The sequence below is a fragment of the Colius striatus genome, chromosome 19 (assembly GCF_028858725.1).
Source record: "Colius striatus isolate bColStr4 chromosome 19, bColStr4.1.hap1, whole genome shotgun sequence".
NCBI lineage: Eukaryota > Metazoa > Chordata > Aves > Coliiformes > Coliidae > Colius > Colius striatus.
Window position 1 is genome coordinate 2187276 of NC_084777.1, and position 24475 is coordinate 2211750.

Genomic DNA, 24475 nt, shown 5'->3' on the forward strand with positions numbered 1-24475 from the left:
TGATGGGATAAAACCCCAGCAGTTCAAAGAGGAAGCAGCAGTAGTGCAAGTTGTGGCTGTTATTAATGCATGGCTGTACCCTGTCCAAGGCTGAGGCTCATTTAACAATCAACCATATGCTCAGACTTTTGTAGTGCCAAGAAAAAGCTTAAATAGAATGTTATCTTCTGGAATTGTCATAAAAACCCTTGCAAAATAATCACAAATGTTACAAACTGAGAGTCCCTGAGCAGTAAATGAATTCCAGGGGCACTGAGGAAAAACATCTCTGGGAACGATCAACTGGGAGATCACATCAGAAACAGAGTTACACAGAGAACCCGTTTTCCAGCAAATTCAGACAGTCTGGAGTTACCTGTCCCATGAAGTGACACTGTCCCTGCCCTCACAGTGCATCAAATCACAGCAGCCTTTGCCTGTTTCAGAGGAGACGAGACCGAGGTCATGCATTTGGATTGAAACCCCCAACCAACGCCCAGATAAAGCCACTTTCTCCATCCCTGACAAACTGACAGAAAGGATGTTTTTCAGATTACTGGAACCAAGTGACAGCAGTGACTGAAAAGGTCACAACAAGAAGCAAACCATCAGGAATGCACTGGCAGTAATTAACTGCAGCAGAACCCCCGGCTGTGCTCTCTCTGGCTCTGCTCCCTGCGCCCAAAGCCCAGCACAGGGACTTTCTCCATCACAAATTTTGTAGCAGAAATGTGGGTCCAATTCAGAGAAATCCATCTGACAAATGTTGGATTGGTGGCTGATTCCAGAGAGATGGGTACAAAGACAAACATTCAGCACTCCATGGTACAAACTTTGTTAGCTGCTGTAATACATCGAGATGCAGGAGACGCTGTTAACCAAAAGCCACTTTGACTGGATCCTTTTTAGCCCTTACAAGCAATCTCACCAGCCAGCAAATTGAAAGGAGCACTCGTTGGACAATCCTCCTTTAAATCTCACTTTTCTATAAGCTGGTTGTACCTCTCATCCAGAACACTGGACTTGGTCTGATGCTGCTTCTCCTACTCACAATCAACAGTTTTACCACTGTTACTGTGACAAGACTCCTAGAAAAAAACCAGTATGCAAAAGACTGGCTAAACTGGGCCAATGACATCAATGTGCACCTCGCAGTAATTGACTAAGTCAGTGCAAACCCCTTATTCCACCTGCTTTCAAACAAAAGTCTCTCCTCAGCCAATGTAAAATCCAATACCACGAGGAACAACCAGGCTTTTTCTATCTACATTAGTGTATTTTTCTTACACAGCACTTTAAGCAATTCCTCAAATGTTATCTTTAGAGAAAAACTGGCTGGCCAAGGGTTTGCTTAACCAGAATCCTCTAAGCTGTGGTAGTTACCCTGAGCATACACATATACACCATGGCAGAGCTGCAAGCAGCTGCCTGGCAATGAACATGGCACCCTGGTAGATGGTATGTCAGGTTGACAGAGGACACTTGCCCCCCACCCCCATTTCAGAGCTGTCAGCTCCTGCCCAGGACACAGTCACCACTCTTTGCAAGAGCAGCTCTGCAAGATGCCTCAGGAAAGCTGGCAGTTCTCTGTGTGCCACTGCAAGGTATGAGAACCTGACTCTGCTGACACCAACTTAACAAGGTGATTCTGGACTGATGCCAGTGAGACATTCTGTGACTCCTCTCATGTTTAATGCCATTTCCTTGCTTTCCTTTGTTATAAAACTCACACTGTGCAAATTTCTCACTATTGTCTGAGGTAATTGTCCATTTTAGATTTACATGAGGTATTTAAATGTATGCATTAACCACAGACAGGATTAACAGCTCTACATGTGTGCCACATCCACCAGCTGGCTGGCTGCACACGTATGTGCACATCTCACACGGCTCCACAGAGCAGGAGAAACAGGAGACGCCAGCAAAAGACAAATAAAGAAACTCAAAGGCATGACACAGTACCAATTTAGATACACAGAAGCCAAGTAACAGCATCATTTATGATCTACTATAGCTCAATATTTCAACCTGGAGTGTTCTGGCTGTATTTATTGCACTATTCATTTTTGCTCTGGCATCTCCCGACCAGAACGGTGCCGTACCGGTTACTGCCAGGAGCAAAGGAGCGGCTCGTGAACAACCAGCTTCCACACAAGATGGAGTCAAGAATCAAATATTTAAGAGGCAAATATTCCAATACCAGATGCTTCTTTGAAACACTTCTTGGATCTCAAGAAAGACGAAGAAGCACAGTGGAAAATGCACGAGAGCGGTGTGAAAGGCTCCAGCCCTCGCACACACGGCAGCGAGTGCATTGTGCATTTCAGCAGATGTGGATGGCAATGTTCAGGAAGATAAAATGATCTTCCTCAGTGCATGACTGAAAACCCAGCTGCTGCTTTTCCTTCACCTCTAATAGCACCTCAGGCCAAGGTCTTCTGCTGAATGATACTTGCTTACATTATAGATCTGATGCTACTAGGAAAGCCAAGGGACTAAAAGCCTGCTGCCAAAAGCTAGCCAGTGTCAGACGGTTTCCCCCACTGGGCAGGTCTATATAGCACAGATCATATTTGTGAATGACACCTGATGGAAGCCTTTCATTTTCAGTTTCTAAATACTCATGTAAGCAAATCCTTGGGTTTTAGTCAAAGCTCTTCTCTAATTCACCCTTAAAGCTCTGCACTGAAAACAGTGGCACCACAGCCATTCACCAAACCCCTTTAAAGAAGAGTTGCAGTACGCCTGTGTCTGTCTGAAAGGCCAGTGCCCAGCAAGCCCCAGAGCTCCTGTGCTGGGAGGGCAGGGAAACTGCAAGGCTTCATTTGGCTTTGGCTGCAGTGCTGGTTGAAACAGTTTATTCCCGTGTCCTATGCTGCCAATTCACAGAAAGAAACAGAACTCATCCAGGTAGAATGAAAACACTGTGTGCTGTGCCTGTGGAGTGAAGCAGCAGCACTGGAGGCAGATTCCCGCTTGTCCACACGGAGCACAGTGCCCTACTTCGAGCATTCCTGAAAACTGCAGCACAGGAGCCAAATTGACTCTGGCTTCCCAGAGAGTAACCCCAGAAATATTACTCTGCACTGACCAGCACAATCCTTTTACCTGCAGAATCCAGAAGGATAAAGCTTAGGAGGCTGTAATAGGTCAAGTAAGGAAACACCCCCCCCCGCCCCCCAGACTGACAGTTGTAATTAGAGGGCTTCAGAAATCCACAGCCTCTCCACCAAAAAGCACAGCTAAAACAAAGTAAAAGTAGTCCTTGCTTTTAAAAGTGAAACATTGACTCAATGGATTCTGAAGTACCATCCTGACACACACATATCAGTGTATGTCCAGCTGGGGGTATTTTCAAACACAGACTTTTCTTGACAATTCAATACTTATGTGTCACTCCCCAAAGTGATTCATGTAAGGCTGAAAGAGCTTCCTTTTGCAACATCAAACCACTGATGGAGTCTGTCTTACCCGACCATGACCTTGATCTGCACGTGAATTTACACATAAATTTGCCTGCAATGTGTGTCTGTCTTGTGCACACACTGCCATAAATCCACACACACATAAACACATCCACATCCACTAAAGAACTATTCACTTTCTAACTGAGCTGAAGCATAAAACCAAGGTCTCATTGCTCCTTCATTTTGCTTGCAATTTGCTCCAGTACTGTCCAACCCCTGTCAAATGTTTCCTCTGATCCATCTGCACACTCCCTGCAACACGTCCCCCCCTGGACTGAAAGATCCTGTCACGGCTCAGACAGAAGCAGCATCTTCGGCCACATGCCGAGAATCCATCTCAGTGTAATGACAGCAGTCAGTGGCTGTGCTGAAGATGAATGTGTGTGGAAGGGGGAGAGAGGGATTTGAGGAGATTATGGTTGTTATTGTCCTGTGTTATTGTTCATACAGTGTGTAACCCAGTAACGTTCAATGTAGTCCAGTGTGTGAGCATCCCTCCCTTCCCTCCCTCACCTGCACCAGTCAGCTTTGGCTGCTGCATCTATGAGCTATTTATATGCTGGTGCACCAACTTAGGATTTATTGGGGAAAGAAAGCAGAGCAGTCAGGCTTCTCTGTACCCATTATTTAACCTAAAAAGGGAGGGTTTGCACTGTACCCTCGCCCACAGATTAAAATTGCTCCTCTTGCAATTAAGTGAGTCTACTTGAGTCACAGATGTGGCTCTTGCTTTGAGTAAGAAAAGCAAGATATTAACAAGACCTGGAGAAATCAATACCCCCATTCTCTCACACACCCTCCTCCTCCCCCTCCGAGCATCCCTTACCTTTCATTGTCCACGCTCCTGAAGCCAGGTAAGATGTGCCGGAAGCTGCTGTTCCTGTCAAGCTTCGGTTGGCTCTTTGTCCTTTTGATGGAGCCTTTAAGCCGGCGGCTGAGGAACCCCTGTGGGGTGAGACAAGAATACTGAATTACAACAAACCAGGGAGACAGAGCAGGAGCCCGCAGGTCCCGGCAGATGGCCGTGGGTGTGTGGGTGGGTGGGTGGCTGTGTGGGTGGGTGTGCGGCCGCGCCAGCCCCGCTCCCAGCCAACAGCTGCTCCAGCGCTCGCCGGGGCTGCGGCGGCGCGAGACTCCCCAAAGCCTCCGTTACCCTGACAACCATCAGCTCACATAAAAATACTGTCTGAAAGACAAGACTAGCACATTGCAACTGCTGACGGGAGGAGAGGCTCTGGCTGGCCCAGCCTGGCAGCCCCGGCTCGCCCCCCACTCAGCAGCGCCCGCCACACGGGCAATAACTTCACTACCTGATCAAACCCCCCCCGATTTTCAGCCATGGCTGGCAGAATTAGACTCTGGTGGTTTAGCTACATGTCAGAATCCCCTATAAAGCACGGAGAAACACAGCACACGGGCTCAGCAGCTACAGGCACTACCTTGTGCTGAGCGGGCAGCGCCTTCTCCGCTGCGCCTCCTCCCTCCCGCAGCACAGGTCGCGGCTCCCGCGGTGCCCCACAGCAAAGCCAGCTCTAAACGCCTCAACGGCAAAGCTGCTCGTGTGATATTCGCTCATTGTTAGGAGTTAACGTCCTACATAATCCGAACGTTACCTTTCATCTCTTGGCTAAATAAGGCAATAAAAGTATAACATAGTGTAGTGTCCCGCATGTGCAGCGTATGAGAACAGCCTGAGCGGGCTGAGAAGGTGAGCTGGGGAAGCAGGGTAGCCTGTTACAGAGAAACCAGGATTTTGGGGTGAAGTTTAAGGAAATGGCCCTTTTATGCACTGGCATATCAAAGAAATAAACTAGCTAGATGTAAACAACTTGGCAAATCCCTGCAGGACCTGAGGCTCTGCCAACACTGCATCTCTTCCCTTTCCCCAGGCAAGGGGGTGAGATATCCACTGGACTGAGCAGTGATTTTGACACACAGAAGGAAAGAAATGCAAGAACAGCTACCTTTCTACTGGGTAACCTCAGCATCCCACAAGTACCCACAGAGCACTTCTACACTCCAGGCATGTCTCAGTAGTTTCTCCAGTCAACCTTACAGAATGGATATGGGTCATGTAGCCTTTAGCATCTCCCTTTCACAAATTAATGCCCTTTATATGTCTTGCTGGAGGATAATCAGTCTAACTTGGATCTAGCCTGTCATTTGCTCATGCTATTTAAACAGTCCTTCCCCACCCAGGACACTCGTGGGTCACGTTGTGTCTTTCTCAGGTTGCAAAATTTCCTGGGGCAGTGTGTTGGGCTCTTGTGATGGAAGTGACTCTCCTGTTTGTAAGTGCATCAAGAATTTGAAACATCTAGGTAACCAAAGGTGTTTCACATTTATTAAATGCCACTTTACTCAGGGAGGAGGTATGTAGCACACATTCATGTGCAATGAGTACTTCTTGGGCAGCTGTTTGTGTAACTGAAGTAGCAAGATGTGTGCACCCACAGCCCATCAGGTTACACACTTTGCCACCTTACACAAAGCCAAGGTGTAAGATAACAAAGGCCTCTTGGAAAGTGTTTTGTCCATGAGAAATACCTTTAGAGAACGTTTATAGCATAGAGAAACAAGGCTTGGAAAGAGCAGATTTGAGGATTTGCATTACCTAGAGCATTGCTAAGATACTTGTGGTACTCAGACTGTAGCCAGTCCCATACTCATGATATCAAGCATGATATCAGCCTCCTACTCATGATATCAACACTTCATGCCCTTGTTCTTCTGGACAGATCAGGCCTCTGGTTGCGTGCTGTGGAGACTAGCCAATGTGTGCTGTGAAGGAAAAGATCCAACACGTGCAACTGGGCAACCCTGCAGCCTCTCCCTGAAGGCCACTGGTGAGCAGTTTGTGCGAGAGCCTGGACATCCCTCAGGGCTGCCAGCCCAGGCACAAGTGTGTCAAGCCACTGCCTCAAATCCAGCAACAGCTTTGACTTTCTGTCACTACACTGTATTTCACATCTCGACAACTGTTAGATGATTCGTGCAGGATTTGGAAATTAGGGTTTAGGGCTGCAGTAAGACATGACTTTCCTTCTGTTTCCCATTGTTTTTGCATTCATTGCTAGCAGAAGGAGATCACACTGTGCCATTCTCAGCTTTCATTGCCAGCTTCCTTGGGAGAATGAGATGTCAGAGATTTTAATGCTCATAAATTATGCTGCTATAGCAATACTTTGCACCTCCATAGTGTGTGCCAGAGATCAGAAAGTCTAATGTGTGAATTCTGTAATTTTTAGATGGAGTAATGAGAAAAGAGAAAGGAGAAACAAACAGAAGAGAGAGAGGATTTGACCCGGGGTGTGACCGCCGTGCTTTCCTGGTGAGATCATAGCACATCATCCATTTCTTCTTCATTTAAACAACATTTGATGCTGATCTCCAGACAAATAAGGCTAATTCTACCCTCTGAACATTGCCAGCTCCTCTAGCCTAGCTGCATTCTTGTGAGTTCTAGTAATTAAAGTATTGCCCTTTATATTATGTGTTCTTTATATGCTTTTAAATTTACACCGAGAGCTGTCTAGGGCAGAATTGTGTTTCCCTGTGTGTGGGCAGCACTTGCCACCAGTAAAAATATCTTAGAGAAGATTAAACAAATAACTTAGGGAGGTTTCATTCAGAAAAAGTTAATAACTGTATGAAATGACAGAGAACAGAAGGCTGCAGAGACCAAGAACCCCTTCAGAACTTGCCACAGCAGAGAACCACGAGATGCCACCGCCCACGGTGCTGAGGGTCCTCAGCCCAGCCTGACCTCAGCCCAGGGCAGGGACAAGCTCTCCACCCAGGGCAGGGGCATTCTTGGAGCTGTTAGCCAGGATGGCAGTGGCTGCCCTGCCTGCACAAAGCAGTGTTCCTGCACTGTGCTGCATCACAAGGTGTAGATGTGTTAGCTCGTTCCAAACCAGCACAGAACTTGCTCAGATGGGAATGCTGCTGCTGCTTCACTCAGTACAAGTTTGTTATTTTTTAGCCCAAATGACTTTTCAAGTTCTGCTGGAATACAATGAAGCAAAACTTGGGCTAACATTAACTTCCTTTGAGGCAGTGGATATGAATTAGATCATGAAATTACCTTTAAAATGTAAGCAGAGGTGCTAACTATATCCATCCATCCCTTGCACAGCATAACTACTTCTGAGCAAGAGCAGGTATTTTAGGGTCATTGCAATAGAGACAACAATTCTGGTCAAGAATGTAGTACCATGCAAACCTGCACAGGTGTACAGAAATTTGCCATCCATCAGAGCCCCAGCAGACTGTGGCACAGAGCTTGCCTAGACCAGCGAGGAAAAGACACACAGAGCTCACACTATGCAGTGATTTAACATCTTTAAGACAAGGGCCATGCTTTTCTTCTTTGCCTTCTGTAGTTTTGACTCTGTTATCCTCAAGTCTGGAACACAACTTCTCTAATCAGAAGAGCTGACTGAATTTAGAGGAAGACAGCACGAAGGCAGTGCAAAGCAAAACAAATCCTTTTGAGGAATGGCTTAATCACAATCACTGCTACTTAAGCTGCAACAGGATGGGCACAATTCAAAACAGGACAATTAAAGCCTACTGTGATTTGGTCTGTTTTTTTCTTACATATTTGGACAAATGCAAAATCAGATGCCATCATCTTGCTGCAGATGGAGGAAGGTGGGATGCTCACTTTAATTTTTCCTCCTCCTTCTAAATTTGTCACTTCCAGCTACTCTGCACCTGGAACTCAGTTTTCATTCTATTATTTGAACACTTTTACTATTACAATACTTTTAAAGCATATGTGCAAACCCCTCAGAACCACATGCCTTTGAGATGCAGGAACTGGAAGGAGGGGTACCAAACTAAGTAGACTATTAAAGACAGCAAGATGTTGAGCTCCTGTTTTAATTACTATAAAGTAAGGATGGGAGTCTCCCAGCTGGGAGTGAGTGCCACACCCTTCGTGTTTACAGGCAGTCAACTCACACAAGAAAGTTTTAAAGGTAAAAAGCCAGCACCATGGAAACACAAAGGGTAGGAAATTTTAAAGCAACATATCAATAAATCAAGCTGGATGCAGCACGGGCAGCCCTTTTTGTCAGAGTCCTGGCAGCTCTCTGTTTTCTGAGCACAGGGGGAAAGGGATGGAGGCTGGGCAAACACACGTGGGCCACAGTGGAGAGCGTGGTGAGGGTTTGTATCACAGGCACTGGGAGGGTCTGAAGGAGCACAGAAGTCCTGGTTTACAAAATCACCCAGATCTACGACGACATATCACAAGAACTAGTGAACAGATGGGGTTATTTTTATAGTTCTTGTGTATAGTTTTTGTTTCAGTCCAAGTCTCAACTACAAAAGACTTGTGAGGATGTCAGAAATTCTTTCACTCCTCATACCAATGAAACTGTCGCAAACAAGGACTTGCTGTGGGCAGGAACATCATGCACAGTTTCAGGGTCCATCAGGGATAAGCCTATAGGTATAAAACTGGGAGGAAATCTTTTCTACCAGACTTGTCCTTACTCTGGGCTTTAGAATTTTAGTTTATTTTTTTTCTATTAAACTTCTTTAATTTTGGAACCAGCTTTTTCCCCTCCTCTTGCACAGCAGCTCTGCTGCTCTTCCACAGGACACGGGAACACCCTTTCACTGAGGCTCCGCTGGACGCCTAATTAACTCTGTATTTGGAACCAAGTAGAGCTTTTCCAGTGGTAAGCATCTTATTAGAGCCATCAATGTACTGGAAAAAATGTTTATCCATTTCTACAATTACCACTTTTAGCTCTAGCTTTTAAAATAAACCAGAAACCTCTTTCTTTGGGCAGCATTTGATACTGTTTGTCACCAGGTAAAGACACCTAGTGCACATCTCTACTGTTCTCTTTGTGGAACATGACTACATTAAGCTACAAGAAGAAATGCACAGACCTAAACCACACTGGGGGTGAGTTTAGGCATCAATGTGTCTCTCAGAAGCCCAGGAACAGAAGTAATCCACTGAGTGGTCTCCTGGCATTGCTACAGGGAAGGAAGAGAATTTCATGTATAGCACTGACCTTTATGGATCAAATAGTTTTCATTTGTTCAGTGTAGACAGGCATGTGCCTGTAAGTATATGGATCCTTTCAAACACTTCATATATCATTTATTACTGTCAGCTCTTTGGATTTGAACTTGCAGTAATAACTTGCTTTCCTATCATGGAGTTCTCTTCCTGTCAAATGTGATAAAGGGCTCTACTCATGGGGTGACCAAACAGACAGCCCCTCTGGAGTCCCCTTCCCAAAGAGTCCATTTCTAGCACATGCAACGTCCATTTGCAACCTGGGCATAAGGTAGGCAGGAGACTGGCAGCCAAAGTGTCATTTGAAACTCAAGTCATCCCCAAACACGAGAATCCTCAGGGTTACCTCAGCAGAAGTTGCATTCTTGAAAGTTTATCAACCAACAAACCCAAACTGTGTTTACATGTCAAAGACCAGCTTGCTCCAATCAGTGAAACGTGCTGAATGTGCAAGGCCAGGGAAAGCCAAAGGAGAGCAACAGCCTACAGGAGTCTGCAGGGCAAAAGAGATGTGTTTATTATCTGTAGAGCTAAAAATGCACACATACATTAACATGCATTGCTCCTTCTGTCTAGAGGAGGCTGAATGCACACCTTTGTTCAAGTGGGTGAAAAGTCCCTCAGCTTCTTCTCAATTCTATGTCCTGTATCTCAGAACCCTTCCCAGTCATCCTGTGAGTCCCTGTAGAAACACACAGCTGCAGGTGAGGAAGGAATCCTCACATCTGAAAGTAAGTGCAAGTAATGTCCATCCACGAACCAGCAGCTTGCCCTGACTGACACTACCTTAAGTGCTCCTCTCTAGGGCTAAGGACAGCCCTTCTGAGACACAGGGGGCTGGGAATGAGGAGAAAACCCAAAAGAATGAAACAAACAGCTGCAAAAATATCTCATGTCCAGTGATAGATGGCAACAAGAATTCAAACCCTACTGCTCCACATGCTGTGGTCAGACTTGTGCTCTGGCATCCAGAGTTGGAGAATAAACACAGATACAGCACTTGAGTGCAGGAGAGGGTGCATCTGTGAGCCAGGCCATGAAGCAGTCCTGGAATGTGAGAAACAGCTCGTGTTGGTAAGTGCTGCTTAGCAACACTGCCCCTTCCATGGCAAAAGATTAATCAAATTTGCAGTGTCATTGGAAACACTCAGTTCAGTCTATTTGAAAAATCAGCTGGAGATGCACTGAAGTCCCACAGGTCACCAAAGGGACAGTGTGAGTCTGTCTGGGTCATGAAAGCTGGAATTACGTCAAATGAGAGGCTCTGAGGGTTAATTATGAATATGGCAAATCTAATACATGTAAGTATCAGCAAATCACAGCTACAAGAAGTAATAGCTTCAACACATAACATCTCATCCTTTTTTCACCTCTGGCTAATAAAGGATTGCTGCTTCTCCTCTATTTCTGTAGAAAAATTACCTACCTTGTTGAAAATGTCTCAGTGACGGGGTCTTATCCCACTGCCCTGGAGAGAGAATCACACACACAGGCAGCTCCCAGGGCTGGGTATCTCTCAGGTCATTTTCCTTCATATTCAGCTAAATGTTCCTTGGTAGAACCTCACTCTTTTCCTTTTCTGCTCTTTTCTACCAGGGAAAGGCTCTTCTCCCAGCCTCTGAAATAGCCACCCTCAGGCAGCACAGATCCTTAGTCCCTGACCAAGGGAACTACCAAAAAACTTCAGGCAAGCCAAGGCCTTCGAGTAAAGCAGCAGAACATTTGGGAAGTCTCCTTCTGCACTGCCCAAGTGGTGCTGATGACTTGCACTAACACAGCCTGGAGCAGGGGGGATCTTAACAGAGTCTGAATGAAGGGATGCAGCTGCCAGGAAGGATCTAGAAAGCGACTGCAATTCAACAGCCATTGTTATTCAGGGATCATCTCTCTCTTCAGTTTGGATTCTTTTGTTCTTGTATTAAAGCAAAACCACTCTGCTCTGGATTATTTGCTCACAGTTCCTTAATTATCATACTGTCAACATTTCATACCCAAACAAGACAGATAAATTTTCCTTAGGAAGGTGGGAGAAGGGTAATTGAGCAATCAGGGATGAATGATGCAGAAACAGAGACACAGGTAGCATGCAAGTCACCTTGAAGAACACAACAAGTTCTTTACCCAAAGAGAGGAGTGACTAGAAGAAACCTGCCTGGGTGAAGCCAAACAGGGATGCCACCTGGAAAGGAATTTCCATGGGGTGAAACAGTTCTTATTTAACTTTAATGGAGTCAACCACAAGCTGTTCATATACAACGCTCTTTAGTGGGAACGATGCTGACAGAAGCAGAGCAGCTCCTGTGCAGTGCTGGCAAGTGCCAGCTTCACAAAGGTGGACAGAAGTTGAGTCAGGTAACACCCTGCAGCAGCTCCTGGAACCAGGCTTGCTGTGGCCATCCCAGGACTCTGCTTCTTGGGATGCAGGGAAAGAGATTCAGAATTGTACTTTCCACTGTTGTCTCTCTCCTTGGAGAACTGTGCTCAAATTAGGTTCTCGAGCATCTTTAGTCCCCTAGAACAAAGCTGTCACTGCTGAACTGAAGCTGAAACCAAGTGCTGGCAACCACCATGTCAGGCTGTAATTGCAGCAGAGGAAACACTATGCCCTGACAACTTCAGGACTAAGCAAAGTGTCTTCTGATACTCCCTGAAGACCTCAGCAGTGTCTAAGTAAACAATAAGAAAGGATTCCCACTGTAGATGAAGCCCTCTTTCTCATGTAATTGTGGCAGTCATTGGGAAAGCAAGAGGCAGCACTTCATCCAGATTCAGGGACTCCTTACTGCAAAGACTAAAACCAAATCACATAAAAACACAGACTAGTGCCACCACTCCAGGCACAGCTTCTCACAAAGCAGAGACCTGCATCCATCACATTACTGAGGGAAATACAGTTTGTCAGCAAATACCCAATGCAAGAGAGGGGCCAGAGGTGCATTTCTGAGCCTCCCAAGAAATCCCACAACAATTTTCTTTGAATTATTTTACAGATCCACCCTCACTGGATCAGACCCACCAAGGTTTAAGTGACCTCAAAAACTTCCAATGCAGAAGATCCACAGTGAAACCATTACTCTACACTTTGAAAACATATCCCATGAGTTCAGAGACTTCAGTTGTTTATGATCAAGTCTGAAGCATTTGCCTTTCAGTGGCTGCAGCACATTTCCCATCCAGTCTCCCACGTGCTGCACAGGCAGAACATTTATTTATGATTCCAATCAGACAAATATTTCTGAAGCCTCAGACATGGAGAGGAGTGCCTTTCAGATTAAAAGGGATAATCCCCAGCTGACAGAAAATTATTCCCACTCCTATACTTTCACAATGCTTTTTGTAGCATAATAATGACTTAAACACTCGGTATGGGCTGTGAATCACTACACTCACCCTGCCTTTAGAATGTGGTTGTGATGAACTGGAGATAACATAAAGAATTTATAGGACATGGTAGCAATGTGTATTTGGGGGCTTGGTGATCCCATTCAGGCATGAAAAACAACCAAACTCTGCAAAGATTGATGGTTTCTATCAGTCAGATTGTTTATAGAAGGCATCCAAGTGAAAACACCTGCAGGTTCTTAAGACTTCAAGCCTGTGCACAAGGTACCAGCATTTTAACGACATAAAGGGTCCTGCTGGCTGTGATAAGTCCTTCAGGGCAAGGCACATGACCATGGGCATCCTGTTCCACACTCTGTTGGTGTGTTTGCCATGGTCTGAGAAGCCCAGGAGTTTTCAAGCCCTGCACTTTGGAACTGTTACTGCAGGGCACAACTTCTGCTCCAGTGGGTAAATGACCACTGGGCTCAGTGCATTCATACCAGGTACATCACCTGTGTATGAACAGTTGAGATAAACCAATCTGCCCCTCAATTGCAGGGGAAAAAGTACCTTTTCCTGTAAAGCAGGTTAACTCAATTCTTTAACAGGATCAGGAATGAGAATATGCCTTTTAAAAACCAGTCCATGGGAAGATCCTTCCTTCAACAGGCTCACTGTCTGAGCAGGGGAGCAATGAGGGAGCACAGGGAGACGTGGGCAGCAGGTAGGAGATTCTTTTGGCAGGTCACAGAGGGAATGAGGTTGAAGGTAGTGCTGTTGAGTGATTTGCTACACTGACTATACAGCCAGGATTACTTCTCAAGAACGTTGCATTCCTATGCCAGCAGTCCAACCATTCACATACACTGCCTAACAGTAAAGCAAGCACCAAAGCTCTCCAAGGTGAGCAATAAACACACAGGGGAGACAAGAAAACAACCTCCACAGATCTGTTTACATTAATGTTCTCTTTGAAAGCCCACTTTTGCTGTGTGATACAGACTAAACTGTTCCATAACTATGTTTGATATGTGCTTTCCCTATTCTGATTGATGGCCTGGGAGCAGCATGGGGATGTCAAGTTGTATCTAGTGACCAGGCACCTTCCTCCTGCCACCTGAAACCTTCTGAGCTGAGCAAACACTGGCAGAGACAACCCTATTTCCCACTGTATTGATGACCAACTGTAAATCTGCAGAAAGGGGCCAACATCAAGTGGCTGCATTTTCATTGACAGACCTTGTGTGCTTTTACTGAAGCATTTCCTACAAAAGCAGCTGCCAGGCCAATACATTTTTAAGAGCAGTTGGTAGATGATATGTTTAGAAAAAAAAGCCCTCAACATTATTATACTTTCAATATAGGGACTCATTGTGTAATTTTGCAGTAAAAGTTACTCATTCAAATAGGAAACTCATGTTTCAGGCAGATGCTCTTGGTTCCAAAGATTTTCACCACATTTCTGAAGCTTAAATTGGAACATTTGTATTCAGCAATAATTACAGCTGCAATCAAACAAAAATGTTAACTTTTGTAAAGGCACAGTGAATACCTACTATAATGCAGATAATACTTCACTCTTGTGTTCTTCCCTATCTACCTTTCTAGACAACTTAATTTCTAGACATTATGAGGATGAAGCTTGTCCTAACCTCAACATTTATGAGAATTAGTATTTCAGTTTGATTCTTCCTGCTTACAGCTTTGAAAGAGAAAAATTACAATGAAACAATAAATCTAACACAGAATGACACTTGCAGAAGGATGCCAGCCCTGCTTTCAGTTTTTGTGTCCCTCATGGCACACAGATCAGGCAATTTTTTATTAAGAAAGCTGAGGACTGTACCAGGCAATAATCCTTAGCATGGGCCAGAAGCAATCTTTCTACTTGAAATTATACCACAAAAAACTATCAAGAACTTTCAGTGGTTTTATAAATCTGTAAAATAGATCTCAAAAATCTCCAAGTCCCCTCCTAATTAAAACAGAAACTGGAGGCTTGAAGTGTGCATCATTCCATCCAGAGACTGAAAGTGAGGTCTCTACCTGCCCCCTCTATGCAAAATAAAATGAGAAGGACCCAACAGTTTTTCCTTCTCTGATGAAATCACAAACATTCAACCATCAATTTAAAATGAAAAGCAACACAAAATCACTCCCTGCTATTTTATTCCACCTTTCCTTTTCCTCCTGAGCTTGTACCTTCTCCCTCATCTTTGGGTTAAGGTGGCAAAGAATGTGAGGTGAGGTAGCAATAGACCATTTGGCTGGCAATTACATTTCCTAGGACACTCAAATGGAACATTTACCAAAGATATAAATCAAAAAGAATATCCTTCAAGAATTGGAGGCAAAAATTAACTTCATTGCTCTTTTATCCCTCAAAATAATAAGAGACATTGTAAGTGGCAGATCCTATTTTTGGGTCTTAGCACTGATTATTTCTTGCCTGCTTATTAGCAGTGGATTTACTATCTTTAAAGCAGAATTTTGTCACCCAGCAGGAAATTTCAATTCTATCAGGCAGATTTAAGTCTCCTTCATTAAGTGGTTTTGACTCAGTTGCTAATTATCAAGGAAGTCTTCATTCAAAGTAGGTCTGAAGCCAGGAGGCAGGCATGGCCCGTGTGCTGTCCCTCAGCTGAGCCAGCTGCTGCTCCAGTTGTGCGACCTTCTTTGTGTCCCGTTTCCCATGAAGGGACCCTCCTCTGCCTCCTCCTGTCAGCAAACTTCAATTACTGTTTGTAACTCTTTATAATAGCATAGATTTGACAAAAGGCACAAAAGACTAAGCAAGGTAATGGATGCCTGTTTGACCCTGTTCTTCTGAAAGGTGATTGCAGGAGGTAGGGATATGGGGGAGCAGCACCTGGACATGCTGAGTCCCCATCGTGTTCCATGCCACATCCCTATCTCCACGGCCATCTCTGTATTGAAGCAGGTGACCACCAGCTAAATTAGATCAGTACAGAAAGAAAACATCCAGATTCCACCCACTCCTGCAACAGGTGAACACAGACCTGGGCTCTGTCTTTCCTTATACTACCTGCATGCCTTGGAACAGGGCTGCTGAGATCCCTGAGCAGCTCAAGCAGCAGCTTTCCTGGTCATGGCGAGGAGGCAGAGTCATGGCCCAGCCCCACAGGACTCCCAGCTGCCTGCTGAACATGACGAGTCAACAGGGCTCTGCACGTCACTGCTGGGAGCACATCCTTGGGCAGAGCTCCCACCACGCAAGGGAAGCATGGGAACTTCATCATGGGAACTTGAGCGTGTGCTAGACTCAGGCCAGACTGTCACAGCATGGGAAATAGTGGATATGATCTTGCAAGTGGCAGGAATGAAGGAGGAGACAAGGGCAGGCAGAGGCAGGTTCCACTGATCAGTGTGAATCCCATTCTGCAGGTGTACACAACTACACAGAGATTCAGGAAATAAAGACATGATTAGTTCTGGAGCTAATTTCCTTGGTGCTTTGAAGAATGTTGCAGGTAAGATATGATCCACAGTAATTATGGAACAAGATAGAGATGAGAAAGTTGCTGGCAGAGTGCCAGGCCCAGGAATACCTGAATCCCTCAGGAAAGGCACTGCAGCTTATATCATCACTCTCAAATTATCCTTGGTGCCCAAGCCATGACTATCACTGTTCACTAGGGGAAAAAAAGAGGGTGGTGAGGACAAATACAATCTTTTCCTAATGGGAGTGCAGTGCTGAGGAAAAGCCACAGTACTGAGGAGAAAGGGAATCTTGTTTCCATGGCAACTAAAGTTTGAAAAAGTATGTAGGAATCAATGTCATCTTAATGTGTGTTTCTGTACAGACCACAGGAATGAAAACTTATTCAACTGCAAGTCCCATGAGACAATGTCATCATCATGAGACCATCTGGGTCTGCTGCTTCAAGCAGCTCTGCTTGGTTTGAACAACAGTGTCACCACCTGGAGAAACGTTATCACGTTAGGCAGCACTGGTTTGGATTTGGATGGGAAGAAGAAACCCCCAAAACAACTTCCAAATGACCTGACTTAGCAGCCCTACTCAAGAGAAAGTGTCATCACCTTGTCTGAGCCTGTTCCAAGTCACACACTTCTACAGGAGTGAACAGCATAGGGGGTTGGACTAGATGATCTCTAAAGGTCCCTCCCAACCCCTACCATTCTATGATTCTATGAAGATCACTTGCAACTGGGATGGAGCATCTCTGACATGATTTCCCATCCCAGCACCCTAAAGCAGGCAGGTGACATGTGATCACAACAAAAGCCCAAGAAACTATGGCTCAAAATACAGCACAGTTATGTCTGCTAAAGAGAAGTTTTTAGTCCAAGTGAGGGAAAAAACCTGTCTCGATAACTGTTAAAATCTGGAAGAAATTTGTTGATAGCCATTCAGTGTGAACTGGCAGTGACACACACTTCTATCCATTCCATTGCAATCAATTTCATATCTCAGTTAATATCTAATAGCCATAAGCTGAAGTAATAGAGTCCCAAATGGAAAAAAATCAGAGAAGGAGGCCCTGATTAAATGGACACTCGTGTTCCACTGCAGCTCTCTAAGAGATCCAAATAATACCATACACCATTTGACATGTTTTCTGAAAGCACAGTATCAGTGCTATTGAAAGTGGGAGAATGGAATGTGTTTATTATCCTACCTATTCCATCTGCAGCACAATTCTTTATCTGTGACCCAGAAACAAATTAAAGGGACACTGTCAAGTTGAATATCTTAATGGTTGTCTCTCTCTGTGCTACCAGCAATCTGAGGTATTTCCAGTGCCTAGAGGTTTAAACAAATTAAAGCTTTTGTTTGTGTACTTTCTGCCTTCATTCATTTCTCAGAAATGAAACTAGTCAGATTCATTTGTCTCCCTCCAGCCCATTAATTAGTACAGGGTGTCTGCATCTGCACGTCCTGGGAAGAGTTTGTAATACCACCAATTTTTACCTTGTATTAGATCTGAAATGAGCAACAACAGCCATTTCTGTTCAAAGAGAAGAGTCAAAATATCATGAGAACAACACAGGTTTCCTTCACAAAAGCTTATTCAGTGTTTCCAGGAAGAAGGGGCTTGGAGCTGCTTTCTCTCTCTTGCTCCTTCTTTGTCTCCAGCCCCTTTCCTGGTACAAGGACGTGATCATCTGTTGCAGCCCCAAGGATCTTCTCCTTTGGACCCTGAACAACACTGCTCTGAAGGTCACTGGACTTCCCATACCTCAGAGTGGGTCCAGCTGTCCTCAAAGGTTGGGAAAGTGTCAGCACTTGGAATGGCTGAATGAAATCAACGGAATTGTGCTAATTAACACTGCACAGAGCCAGACACCTTGCTCAAATGTTTGTTTTCCCCTTTCCCACCTGGGATCTACACAGTATTTGACTAGAAACACGAGCTCTCCTGTTAATCCACTGCCCAAGCCTAACACAGGGTGCAGGACTGTGAGTTTCTCCCCTCTTCCTGAATACGTGTCAGTGGTGGCTGGGGCACAGCAACTGAGTCACTTGTGGCCATTTCCCTCTTGGTGGGAGCTGCCATCACTGCAGCTTATTAAATAAGGGAGTCTGACTGCATGCTGTGTGGATCTTTATCCTTTAGGAGCTGACCAAGCTCTATTGATTCTTCTCATACCAAGCATCTAACAGATGTTAACAATACCAGGTCATCCTCCATTCTCTCACTGGCACACACCAAAGCCAGCCTTGGTGCTGTCCACACAGACCCTGGGGAACAGAGGGCTTTGCTGTCCAGCCATGTCAGTTTGATAGCAATCAAAAGCAGCCCAACACCATGCTCCACCCCACAAAAACTAAACCAGGATTGCTAATACTTTTAAAGGCAAGTGGCTTCAGTGTGTGAATTAAGCTCTTCCTTTCTGTAAAGCTGTCCTTTAGACAGCTGCAGGCTCTGAAAAAGAGACTTCCCTGCAACACACTCAGTTCAAAAGGGAAAAAAAGCCCATAGCCTGCCTTGCTGAGTCCAATTCACTGAAGCAGGTCGTAGCACCATGTCTTTTATCCTGTCATTCCTGTCTCCTGCTTGGTGCACATAATAAATCCACAGTGGTTTGAACTGCAGCTCTGTGCTGAAATCTGACAATCTCACATATCTTTAACCAAGCTGTCTTCCAGTTCTCCCCCAAATGGAAGCACAAAGTTTACTTGGAACATTTTCAGTATATCAGGTCAGACTTGAACAGTTAAACATCTTGTATTTACAATCAATTCCCTTTTCCAATTCCTGTGCCAGGTAGCACCCAGCATGGAAAAGGTTCCCTTTTCAAAACAAAACCTTTCACACCTTAGCTAGAATTTATCCTGTGTCTTATAAAGTACATGAAGAATTACAGAGTAAAAATCCCCAGAGATCTGTGTTAACAGTTGACTTAGAAAAATAAGACAGAAGGCTCTAATTTTATAACAAGCAATTGGAAATTTGACAACATGGGGTGCTGGCAGAGAAACTAAGAAAGCCAGGTATGTCTGACCTGGGAACAATGACTTGGGAGTCCAGAAAACCACTTACTCATTCTCACCTGACAACATCAAAGTTGAGAAGAATATTTAACTCTCCTGTAACTGAAGAAGGATTTCAGAGAAGGAATTAGGAGTAGGACAGCCAGTGGGTAACACTAGGACTGGGAGTTGGAAATTACCAAATTCAGCTCAGGACATGTTTCCTGCCTTTGCTGCATGACCACATTTGAGATAGTTAACTTTTCCCTGCCTCAGTTTTCCTAGCTGCAAAATGAGGCTGCTAATAACTAGCTACCTTCATGGAGAGCCTGGAAGATGCTTTGGGAGTACCAAGCCTGCATGCTGTTGTGTACCTGACAACACAGATCCTGACAGTCAGCTGAGCACTCCTAAGCTCTGCAGTACCAGTGAGCCAAGAAAGAACTGTAAATGCTCAAAATGACCTCAGTTTTCTTCCTATCCCTAAAATGCTCAGAAACTCAAGGCTTCCAAGCCTGCTCTGTTCCAGAAATGGTAACTGAACTGACAGACACATTCTCACAGCCATTTCCATATTTCTTGCTGCCTCTAACACTGGTTTATCCCAACTCAACTGCGGCTGACAATTTAATGAGAACAGCTTTCTGTTTATATATCATCTGTGATAATGTTCCTATTCTCCTTAAATTCAGTCCCTGTAAAAAGGGGACTTTAATGTATGCAGCCACAGACCAAAATGATAGTAATTTTCCTTTCTAGTTGGAATGGTTTAGTAAACAATTACATTTCAATTAAGGACGGGGTGATCACGCCGAGGGAAGCACCACTCAGCTCTTCACATACTACAGGAAGATAAATTCTCCAAAGTCAAACTATTATCATATAATCTATATGGCTGCTTTTGGAAAAAAAATTAAAACAAAATAGAAGATAATGTCTGTTCTGCACAGGAGAGAACTTGGGGGAAAAAATCCTTCAATATCTTGTCCTCAGCAGCTTGAACGAGGATCCCATTATTTAGGATTATGATCAGTGAAGAGGAATGGTAGAAGGGTTACTCACTTTCATCTCTCCAGGAGTTTCCATTCACTGGCATGCCATTAGCATTTAATACTTCATTTATCAAGGATTAAAAGCAGGATGGATGGAGGAATGCCATAAGAGTAGCTTATAATGTGTCACCGTGAATTCAGCTGCGTGCCCAAGCTGCACCAGGAGGAAAGCTGCTGGAAAACATGTTCACATGACAAGCAGCAGCACAAGTAAAACCTAACAAGATTTCATATTTCTTTGTGACTATAAATGCTTCATTACTAAAGGGCCTGAGAGGCAGAGCAATGACAAATGAACCATAAAGGACAGCTCCTGCTCCCAGACACCACGCTCAAAGTGCAGAACAACAGACAACAAGCAGAAGATGAAGGAAGATGAGAAAACCAGATGACGCTCAACTTCACAACTGACAATGTGCTGCTGAGGAGTGTGTTTATATCACTGGGTTTGGCCTTTGAAGCTTCTGTGAGAATTGTTCCCTTCCAATTTACATAGTTCCATGGGTAGACAGGCTACTGAAGCCAATATGGCTTCAATCAGAAGCAGCACAGGAGTGTTTTCTGAGATCCTGGAAAGCAAATGATTTGAGTTGGGGATTAAAGGTCTGGTGAGATGCTTCCTCAGACACAGCTCTGTAAAAAAGGCAGAGAGGGATTTTCAAACTGTTTAAAAATATCCAGACTACACGTTACATTAATTCACTCTACTTGGAAGGAAGCTCCTTGTACAGTCACTAAGGTGAGCTAACAGCAAGAGATCATTCTGGTTTCTTGATCCAATTAGCTAATTCAACTCTTTTGCACAAGTCCTTTGGCAGTTTGGACTTTTACTTGGCCCGGGCTATTTGCAGAGAACTAAATAAATCAGGCTCTAATACCAGCAGTCGATAGATGGCAGTACTCTAATGAGATGGGAGAGAAGTCCATCGCATAGCAAGGCTCAGTGATCCCACCCTTTCTCGTTATTCCCCTGCAAAGCAGGCAAAGCAAGAGGGATGAATATGCAGCACAGTTTCTCACCTTCGGGTCCCTGTGTTTGACAAAATAGACACAAATTTCAGGTTTAACCCATCCCATACTTTAAGCTATGTGGATTCAATGCAGAGAGGCTAAATGCTCCTCTGTGTTCTCCCAAAAGGTAACTGTCAGTCAAGGCTTTACTCAGCTCCCCTTGGGCATGGAGAAGAGTCCAGCACTGGCCCTTGGTGACATTGGTGTCTACAGCTCTTAAGCCTTACCAGCTGCTGCCAATTAACCATTCTCAGAAGAGAGAACTCCAGGTCACTACCTAAGCAGGCAACATTTTAACTGACTTCTCAAGCTAAGTCAAGCCTCTTTCTTTCTTTTTCTATCCTTAGGTATCGACTTCTCTTGAAGCATTTGTTAATTAGGTCTCTCTAGTCAAGGGGCAGAATGATGACACACAGGAAGGGTTCTGGTTTTGAGGACTGCAACTCAAGAAACTAACCTGAGCTGTTGTTTTCCAAAGCTGCTGTAAAACCTATAGTGCCCAATTAACTGTAACTTGCCTGGCAAACTTCTGCTTGGGAAAGGAGCAGTTCCACCCCAGTTTGCTTTAGATTTCAAATGAAAGCAAGTAACTGGGAGTGCAACACTGTCAAGATAGCTGAGCCCAATGGCTCCTGGGCTCACTAGTCCCTTGGAGACTCAACAGCAGAAGGATGGAGATGTCAGGGAAGAACAATCAGCTGTAAAATACGAAAAGCTTACGGAATCAAAACCTACAGCAGCAGGCTCAAAAGTAATAATCCCATTACCACTAAACTAAAGCACTAATTACTATTCCCAGTGGCTGGGGTGGACTGACTGCTAATGTTCCTCTGGTTAATGAAGGTGAGGGAGAATATATTTCTTAAGTCAGACATCTGCTGAAATCCAGGCAGCCATAAAAACTGTATGTAATGAAGCCATTCATATTAATGGCAATAACATTCAGAGGGCTGAGCGGGAGCAGAAATGAGATGATAGTGGATTCTAACACAGAGAAGACAGATGCTCTGTATGATCCCTTATTTAATCCATACTGGATAAGAGAGCCAGTAACAACAAGCAACAGCATCCCACATTGGCTGTTTCACTAACGAGAGGTAAGCTGCTTAAAGACAGGAACAACTCCTCTAAAAACACAAAGCAGGGAGTATGCAAGTGGAAAAGGAATAAACAGCCTTTTATTTTCACTGACTACAAGCACACTGAGAAAAATATCCCCAAATCCCCTTGTCTTGTGAAGAATCCAGACCTTTCCATCACTCTGTCTTTCTCATCAACAAGTAGTACATTGTTTAGGGTTCAGAGATCCTCATTTATGGCAATAGAGTCTGATAAGTGAAAGGCACAAAGCAAGAGCTTGCCTATTCAGTTAGCTTTACTGTGTTTCAGATTGCCATGCTCAGACTTTTAGAGCTTTTATGACTGCTGATCAACTCAGAGAGATGGCACACAGCTTGTGGAACAAGGGAATTGGAGAAAAAAAATTAGTTTCCCTCTTGGCATTGAAACAAGATGCACCTTGCTTAGCAAAAAGGTGAGAGCACAAGAGGAACCTGACCAAAAGATGATTCCTCTCTGTTTTGACCTGTTAGAAAAGGGAGCTCTCAGGAGAATAACTTTCACCAACTCCAGAAAAAGAAAACCAAACATGTCCCTACAGCAAATGCTTGAAGACATCTCATACTCCACTAGTTTTTTGTTTCATTGTCTTCAGTACCTGGCACATACTATACACACTCCTTTAAAACAGAACCCAGCTCCTGCCATCCTCTCACTGTTTTCATCACTTCATCCCATTTCATTAGCAAATAAGGCAGTATCAAAACACACACTCTCATACAGTCAGCAGGTGTTTACATGTAATGGCTACAGAGGAGAGCTCTACAGACAATGTTATGCATTCACAACATAGAATGTATAGAACTAAAATAAACTGCTTAGACAAACTGCTATTAATGATTCATCCATCAGTGCTAATGTTCTCAGGTGAACTGGGTGTGCTCAGGTGCTTTGAGATTGCACCATTGTCTTTCCTTTGAAATTCTGGTTCTACCTATCCAGGTTTATGATGCAGCAGCTGAGCCTGTAAAGTAGGTGTGGCCTGCAGAGAAAACCTATAAACATATCACAAGCAAACCAGCTCCAACTCCATTCACCTCTTCTCTGAATAAAAATACTTGTGTGCAAATATTATCCACGTGTACAGACATTTTCCTCTTTAAAAGACAACCTTCTGCTTGCCTTGGCTATCACTCACCCTGGGTATGTCCATCTCCAGCTGGCTACACTTGATGGTTTTACTTATTTTTAATCTGTAAATAGATTTCTCTCTTACTAGTACTGGAGGTTACTCTAAATGTTACCCAAATGGTAACTTCAGCTGATTACAAAGTCCTATCCTCCCACAACTCTCTATTGCATGAACTACAGACATGTCCAGGCTGATGACACATTAGGAAAAAAAAACCCAAAGAGCTACTCTCAGCTGCATGTTTATAACCAAAACCCCATTTGTTTTGGTCCCATCACTGTGTTTCTCTTTGTCAGCTGAGTGTACTCCTAAATTAAAGAGTTCCTTGGATCTTTTCATTAGATAACACAATCCTTGTGGTAAAAATTACTGTGTTCCACTCTAGAAGTCTATCTGGTATCTGCAGGACGTTAGAGAGATGACTTGTATCAGTGGGGAGACAGTGATAAACACCACTGTGCACGGTCTAACTAAAGAGAAATACTTTTATCTCTGGAGCTTTTAACTCTCCAAGCCATGACAGGGCCTAAAGCTGTGAGCCAGCCCAAACACCTGATGTTGTCAGAGTGCAGAGAGGGTAGGGAGAGGGGAGTCCTATGGTTAGATTTATTACACTTCCTCGTACTGCAGTAAAGCTGTTGGCAACTACTCTCCTGCCTGCAGCATCACAGGGCCAGGGCTCAGCACCAACAGATCCCTCAGCCAACCACTAGCTCTGACTTTTGTGGATCTTTGGCTTCCTCCTGTAAAATGGACACAGTATTGCCCTTCCCATGGAGCAACAAGATGCTGTTTGTCCTGTTTGATTTTGGTACCACCATTAATCACGTTAGTGCTGTTGCTCTGTTCCATTCCCAAATGACTTCCCGTTCTTTACATCCCACTATC

The 24475-nt window shown here is 44.4% G+C and overlaps 1 protein-coding gene across 6 annotated transcripts in view; it reads right to left on the bottom strand.

Moving 5' to 3' along the window:
* Positions 1-24475, bottom strand: part of DAB2IP (DAB2 interacting protein) — a 145711-nt gene that overhangs the window by 101452 nt on the left and 19784 nt on the right. For all 6 annotated transcript variants that reach the window (XR_009820068.1, XM_062011869.1, XM_062011870.1 and 3 more), the window contains exon 3: positions 4273-4391. Coding sequence is in view for 5 of the 6 variants with exons in the window: in XM_062011869.1 (XP_061867853.1) it covers positions 4273-4391 (119 nt within the window). In the remaining variant the exon portion in view is untranslated. The remainder of the gene's footprint in view (positions 1-4272; positions 4392-24475) is intronic.